We start from the raw sequence: 8085 nt of genomic DNA on the forward strand, positions 1-8085 counted from the left end.
AGCAGTTCGTGGTCAAATTACGTTAAGATGCCTTGACAATAAAGTTCATTTAGTTTCGTTCTGGAAAATCGATGTAAGGTATCTTGACTAATGACACAACACTGAATCCGGTAAAACCTGGTCATTTTAAATTAAGTTTTTTAGGTATACAAACATTCATAGTCCTGGAACGTTTTCTAAAAGCAAATTAGCAATAATATATCTTTTTGCGGTCTGTGCTTACCACTTTTAAAAATATTATTTGGCAGGGATTCTTCAAATTGCAAAAATATAACTGAATTATTTTTTATATTTTATTTAGGTGATTAAACATGAGTTACTTTGTGATTCAGGATGTTTCATTATCAAACAAATCATTTTCCCGGTATCTGCTAGTCAATGTGTCGCTATACCTATTTATTTATATACACATTTCTATCATGTTTCGAGACTTTTGTTGATATTCAGTGTATTAATCATAAGATTAGACGCAAAAAACAATTTACCTATGTCAATCACTGTCTTCAAAAGCATATGTTGCGTTTTCTGAAAATGATTGCATTTGAATAATAAAAAAACGAGGACAAACCTTTCATTTTTGTACTATGCAGTGATCTAGAGACTGTTCTCCAAAAACTTTGCTTTTCTCTTTTAAGTTGTCAATACTGTTTTCTATTGAATAAAAGAGAATGATTTTCACTGCCTAGCAAATTTTCCGTCAATATAAGAGAAAATATATTAATGATTTTTTGTGACAACAATAAGATGAAATAACAGATCGTCATCTCAACTATTAATATCATACATACTACGGGATCGTGCTTCGTGGTTAATCATTAGAGTCCATCTTAGGTATTGGTGACTACAAAGGTTAGAAATTGATGTTTTCCAAGGAAGACGATTACCATGACAGTTACCCCATTTATAACATTCGTTATCATTCTGAAACCTGATGTCTTTGTCTAAGCCAATAATCTTATGTAACGTCATTATGAATTCATAATTCGTATCCATTTAGAATAAGGTGGATTAATATAGTTAGGTTTGAAATAATATGGAAATATGTTCTAAATTTATTTTTAAGGGCTCATTAAATGACGTGAATCGAAATGAGTTGTACTGCCTGTTATTTGAGTGTTGAATCCAAGATCGGTAATGCCTTTGCAAGCTATGGTTGCTTCTTGGCAAGACATCCATGGAAATTCATTATTGCCTGCGTTCTTATAAATGGTCTGCTTGGAATAGGAATGATACGTCTTACGTCTGAAAACGATACAGCAACCGTTTATACACCAATGAACAGCCAGGCCAAACAAGACAGCAATAAAGTCCGTACTCTTTTTCCTGACGTGAGCGGTGTCAGTTTTGTTGCCATTCAGCGAGCAGACGAAGGGTTAGAAGCTGACGTAATTGTTCGCGCGCCTTCTGGAAACGTGATGGAAAAGACAATATTAGAAGAGGTGAAACAGTTATATGATTATATCGTATCAATAAATGTTGACTATGATGGTGAAAATATAAGCCTAAGTAACATCTGTGCAAGAGATGTTAGAGGTTGTGTTGTTGCTGGCGACTTCTTCTTTTCACCTGAATTCATCATCGCTGTTACCAACGGTAATGTGACATACCCCGTTTTTCATCATCCAAAAGGAGGTATGATATTTTATGAAAACCGAGTTGGAGATATCCGAGTCAATGGTACATTTTTGACGTCGGCAGGGATGCTCTCTTTGAAGTTTTATTTTCGAAGTAATGGAAAAAAATATAAAGAGATGTATAAAATCTGGAAGGAGAAATTCACTTTAGAGATGAAGTCGTTTTCTTCAAAACAGATTGAGATCGCATTTTCACATTCTTATTCACTTGGTGATGAACTCTCCAACACCATCTCAGGTGACATAGCTTTGTTTGCAATTACCTTCACCCTCATGATAACTTACGCATGTTTTGCCACTCTAACGGCCCGGTGGGACTGTGTAAGTCAAAGATCACATCTTGGCTACCCAGGAGTCATTGCAGCCGGTATGTCAATTGTGTCTTCGTTTGGCCTAGTAAGTGCATGTGGAGTGGAATTTGTCAGCATTGTTGGAGTAATGCCATTCTTAATCATTGGTAAGTAGATCTCTCTCTCTGTCTCAACATTTTCAGTGTATTAAAGGGCTTCATATCTTGTTTGTTATATCAGGGTATATATACTTACACTTGTGTCTGCCGGAGCGATTGAAATGTACTCAAAATACTAGCGATAAATTTACGACATTAGTAAAATGGACCCAAATACATTTGAAATTTTGTTCACAAAATAATAAGACCCTGAGAGAAGTTGATAAATTAATATTTATAGGGTGCTGCATTTGTATGGGAAAATGTCAACGAGTTTTTTGGATGGAATACTGCACGACCTTGGGAATACAGTATAATCCATCTGATAAAACGAGTTCATATTGTCCCATATAAATGCAGTTACCTATTAAGTATATGCTCATTTTTCTTATTCTACCAAAGGCGTAATGATACAAACAAAATACTCTACAAGAAACAATGTAACTGAATGTATGCCGTTTTCCAAACTAAATACACAAGCGCATATTCATCATTACGCAACAACAAGACTATTAATGCGTACATAACTCCACCCAGATAAATTTGAATTTAGTCTCGCTCTAGACATAACGTTTGAATGAAAATGCTGTTTTGGTGTACTTAAAATTAAAATTTAGGTTCATATTGTGAATAAATGTGCGTTGCAACAACTTTTCCATTTGATCTGGAATAAATAAGTTTTGGTATGTTTATCGATTCCACGAAATTTTGTGATTATGGACTGGATTCATCCGTGCAAATTCTACATGAAATACATTGGATGGAAATAGCGGGGAAGAAGCGTGCTGACATCTGCAAGTATGTTTCTGTTCTCTCATTGAATTTTTGAAATCATAATGTGGGAAAAATATGAAGTTATTCAATTACAGTTAGCAAAAAAGACGCTATGGAATTTAATGTTGATTTCATTTTGAGTGCAGTAAGACGGAAATAATTGCATCTGGAAAATAGTCGAAATACAGTACAATTTCGAAATGTGTAATCAAGCTTGAGTACCCTTGATATGGCTCATGTAATTCGGATTTTCAGAACTAAGAAAAAAACACAGGATTTAAAACTGTACGTATATTTTTACCATTCTTATTACCAGCTAAAAAAGCCAGTTTGTGTCAAAAACGTTAACGCGGAAGGTAGCAAAGCAGCTGGTATGTGGCAGTCCATGAAACATCTGCTTTAGTTCATTCAGAAACAAATTTATTCAACCAAAACGTAAACCTCATTCTATGTGAGTGTACGTGATTTATTTACAAAATGTGCTAGCCATATGCGTCTATTGTTTGTTTACAATAGAAAGTAGCATCTTTATATGGTACATAATTAGAACAAAGACAAACATTGTGTTTGATGCTGGCCACTTTCCTGACTTTGTATTGAACATAAATGGTATTAGTGAACCAAATATTTGCTATGTATTTACAGCGGAACTATTTGGAAAAAGTCTATAGAGTAAACGTGATAAAAAGTGAGCAATGAGACATAAAATACAGAATTTTTTTGAGGCTGCAACTACCATAAATATGGTTGTTATATACTGAGCAGATTAAACCTAAATAATGTATGTAGAGCAATATAACTGTTCGAACAAAATATATCAAGTAAAAGGTGCTAACTAAAGAAACACTGAGACGAGATGCATCATAAAACAACGAGACTGTATAAGTCATATAACTTTGTAAGAGATTACTGTGGATGCGGCCGCCTAAAAACCGAACAAATGGAGAAAACAAAACATAACAAAAGAACAAACAAACAAAAAACACAACAATAAACAAGCATATCATTAACAAGATAGCATACAACAATTATATACAGGGAGGTATGATGGTTGGAGGAGGGGAACACTTTCTACATTAAAAGAAAACACGTTCGCACACCAGAAGAAAATTGGCTCAATTGACGCCAAAGTCCCTTGCAGAGAGAATCTCTCCGCGCGCAGCCGGTGCGATTGGCTGGGCAGAACACGTGATTAAAAACTTTAAATATATTGACAATGTGTTACACAACAAATCTGACGGGAATTTGTAGACTCAATCACACCTCCCATAAATGTTCTTACGCGAGGGTAAATAGTTTTATGAGTGCAATATAAAGTTGAGCGCGATTCAGTATCGTAAAATACTGAACGATTCTAACAATGAATAGTTAACGGAGAAAACAAATGAGCTTATAATAATTGTTTATATTACACACAAATTTAAGTTGAGCAACTCATTTCATAATTATATAAAGAAATATAGATTAGAGTAATTTGGGTTATATGACTTGCCTGATTCCAAAAAATGTATAAATGGTTCATGTTAGAAAGCAAGAAAACAGTAGAAAAACGAGAGATAGACAAAGAACAAGAGAAAACAAACAGATGTAAAGCAGTGATTGACTTGTGGAATACAGCGAAAAGATTTAAGACCAGCAACAAGCGTAAACATGTATACTTATAAAGCTTTCATTTGCATCAAAATTTTGACTAATATTTGTGGTCATTTCTGTTAATGCAGTATAAAAAGGTAAACATAGTGCTTTTCTTTGCATGGGTGAAATGATTATTTAGTTTTACTCTCCGCTTTGTAGCAATGAAAATCCATACTTCGTGATAAAACCCAAACATTTTGTAATTCCGTGGTTTTAAAAGAAGCAAAACAAATAAGTTCTCACGCACGCATTTGTCTTTTCTCGATTTCAATCAGTAACTTTTAATTATTTTTCTCTTCCTCATTTCATTATTTTCCTAATGCTTGATCCTTCTTCTTAGTCGTCGTGATTGCTTGTTTCATCAGTGTTAACGTTTTTACCATTACAGCCGCCATATATATTTCAAATATAGCATATTAATGGTAGAAACTTCCCCTTACTATCAACGTTATTAGTTTTATTAACACTACCACTGATGAAGCGAGTAATAATGATACTGATACTACTATTACTACGATATTATTCCATTATTATTATTATTATTATTATTATTATTATTATTATTATTCAGGGATTGGTGTAGACGACATGTTTATCTTACTATCTGGCTTGTCAGACGCCCAAGGAAAGAAAACCGTAGAGGAAAAGATAGCAGAGACAATGAGAAAGGGTGGTGTAGCTATCACTATTACATCCTTAACAAACCTTCTAGCCTTTATAGCTGGAGCCACTTCAACCTTTTTAGGAGTGAGAAATTTTTGTATCTATACAGGTAAGATTATAGTACAAGTAATAATTCGAACATCTAGTTTAACTGATATATTATGTTTTTGTTTTCAGGAAATTGGCTCTATTTAGATACGAATTTGTCAAACAAAGACTATGCCATAATATAGGCGGCTGCTAATAAAGAGACAAGTGAAATGTTTTTTCTTTCTTTTCTTCACACCAATATATAATAATACTTCTTAATGCTAGCATGTGTCCGATCTCCAATGATAATGAGACACACACAATCGAGTCAGGAATGCAAACAGTAAGTAAAATATGGAATAAATAAAGCAGATTTGACACCAAATGATCATTTTTATTCACAGGTACTGCTGTGATGTTTTGTTATCTGAACCAGACGACCTTATTTGTTGCTTGCTTGACTTTGCACGAAAAACGAGTGGCAGCCAGACGACACTTCTTCGCATGCATCAAGGTCATGTCCAAGGATGAAGCTAAAGAGGCCAAAAGGTCCAAGGGAAACATTTTATGTTGCACTGGCTCCGCACCTAGATCACGCAAGGATGTCGAGAGTTTCTTGGACAAACTTCCCGGCTGGCTCTTACCAAGGATTGTTCTAAACTTACCGATGAAAATTATAATCCTTATTTTATTCGCAGTATATTTGGCTGCATCAATATATGGAATCACGATACTAAAACAAGGACTGGAGTTAAAACATTTAGTGTCAGAATCGTCATACTATTACAGATTCAGGGATTGGTCGGATAGTCATTTCCAATCTTCAACACCAGTTTCTTTTGTTATATCAAGCACAATTTCATACTTTGATGTAGACAATCAAAATAAAATCCGTTCACTGTTAGATAATGTAAAGAAAGACACAGAAATTCAAAATTCAACAGAGATTAATTGGCTGTCAGCGTATCAGCGGTCTTCATTTTACGACAATTCATCTGAAGCAAGTTTTGTATTCAACCTGAAAAATCGCTTTTTTAAAAGTCCATTTTTCAAAAGGTTCGAAAACGACGTTTCCTTCGACGATACAAATACAACAATATCTGCCTCGCGATTTTATGTATTTTCTGTTGATCAAAAATCCACAATTGCTCAAGGAAACTTGATGTTGAGGATGCGTGACGTTGCGTCGCTATCACCTCTTCCAGTATTTGCCTTCGCACCATCATTTATATACTTCGAACAATATGTTGAGATTCTTCCTCAGACTATCCAGACTGTGGAAATCGCTGTAGCGGCTGTGTTTTTCGTGACAGTTCTCTTCATGCCACACCCAGTTCTTCTTATTTTTCTTACAATTACAGTCGCCATGGTAATGGTCGGGATTTTTGGTTTCCTTGACTATTGTGGTCTGACTTTGAGCTCAATAACCATGGTACACATTGTCATGAGCATAGGCTTTTCTGTTGATTTCACCTCTCATATTTGTCATGGATATATGATATCTACTGGAGACACAAGGGCTGACAGGGTTCGTATAACACTGGTACGATCTGGGGCACCAATCTTTCACGGTGCTACTTCTTCTTTATTGGGAATTATCATTCTCCTTAAGACATCCTCTTACATATTTATGTCATTTTTCAAGATTATGCTGCTTGTAATAACGTTCGGAATAGCACACGCGGTTCTGTTTTTGCCCGTTATATTCTCTTTCATTGGGCCACATCAGAAAGGCAATAGAGATATAAAAGCTGTTGATTTGAGAAAAGAAAGAGAGGTGAATTTCAAAAACCATTGCAATACATAATGCAATCTGAGAAAACGTAATGAGGAAAAATGTTGTGTTAAGTACCAGAATAGCAAAATGTACAGCAAACGACAAAATTAAGCAGATTATGATGAGAAAATTAAACAAAAAAAACGGAGTAGGAAACGTGGTTTTAGAAGAAGAAACAATAGAGATCAGATACAGAAATGACTAGGAAGGAGCAAATGCGAAATAAACGTGTGAATTAAAGTTAAAGGTAAAGGTTGTAACATAATTTATGTAAATAAATTTGGGGTTTATTTGATGTCGATGCGTTTTATATCTACGTCATAAAACTTTACACAAGGCTTTTCATGCTTATATATCTATCTGTCTATATGATTCATCTATATTTGTCTGCCATTCTCTCCGTCCGACACATTGTCAAATAGTCTGCGCGTCTGTTCTGTTTGTTCTGCTTATAAAAACGTCCATTCGAGAGAGAGAGAGAGAGAGAGAGAGAGAGAGAGAGAGAGACTTGTCAAGCAACTTTATCTGCCCTTCCATTCTGGACAACTTGTATTGGTCTCTGCGGATTTCATATGTAGTTCCATTGAGTTTCTCTGGTTTAATATGAGTCCCTTTAATTTATTCCTGATTACAACATATTTTAAATGCATGTATCAGCATAAAGGTAATGACCTAATTGTTCTCTAAATGGAATAGTCTGTGGTTGTCGTCAGCAATAAAAGCAAGAAATAGCGTTTACATAATGCCACATAAGAGAGACTGGTTGATAATTCATCAGTCTTAATTGCTCATTAAATTACTAGGGATTTCATCAGAACTTCAATAAATAAGATGTTAAGTGGCACTATGCGAAGATTAGTGGTTGTTTGTTTTACCAATAAGCGCCATACACTATTCAAGTCAGTGAATATCACGTTGTTTCCCTTGTGCTGCTACCATTTTAGTGAAAAAGCAAGTTCTAAATTGTGAGAATCCATTTATTAGAAATGATATTACATTAACATATGCTAAATACTTATGATGGTTTCTGTGTTACTTCTTCTACTTCAAGGCATATATTATTATTTGCTTTCGGTGCACCACTTTCAGATATCCAGGATAAACGATAGTGAAGATAACTTTAG

General features: G+C 34.7%; 1 protein-coding gene across 1 annotated transcript; it reads left to right on the forward strand.

The window, feature by feature from the left end:
• Positions 1-1071: 1071 nt before the first annotated feature.
• Positions 1072-7251, forward strand: LOC149778338 (patched domain-containing protein 3-like). Its single transcript, XM_089938311.1, has 3 exons — positions 1072-2091; positions 5063-5263; positions 5589-7251. The coding sequence occupies exons 1-3, from the start codon at positions 1089-1091 to the stop codon at positions 6989-6991; spliced, it is 2607 nt and encodes an 868-aa protein (XP_089794437.1). The 5' UTR covers positions 1072-1088; the 3' UTR covers positions 6992-7251.
• The last annotated feature ends 834 nt before the right edge of the window (positions 7252-8085 follow it).

The sequence above is a fragment of the Sinohyriopsis cumingii genome, chromosome 17, assembly GCF_028554795.1.
Source record: "Sinohyriopsis cumingii isolate HCF-2022 chromosome 17, ASM2855479v2, whole genome shotgun sequence".
NCBI lineage: Eukaryota > Metazoa > Mollusca > Bivalvia > Unionida > Unionidae > Sinohyriopsis > Sinohyriopsis cumingii.

Bases quoted from the DNA above. Each gene is read 5' to 3' on its own strand.
- LOC149778338 (XM_089938311.1), top strand. From the start codon at position 1,089: ATGAGTTGTACTGCCTGTTATTTGAGTGTTGAATCCAAGATCGGTAAT. The intron at 2,092-5,062 runs GTAAGTAGATCT...ATTATTATTCAG, and splicing joins AATGCCATTCTTAATCATTG to GGATTGGTGTAGACGACATG. The intron at 5,264-5,588 runs GTAAGATTATAG...TTTTATTCACAG, and splicing joins AAATTTTTGTATCTATACAG to GTACTGCTGTGATGTTTTGT.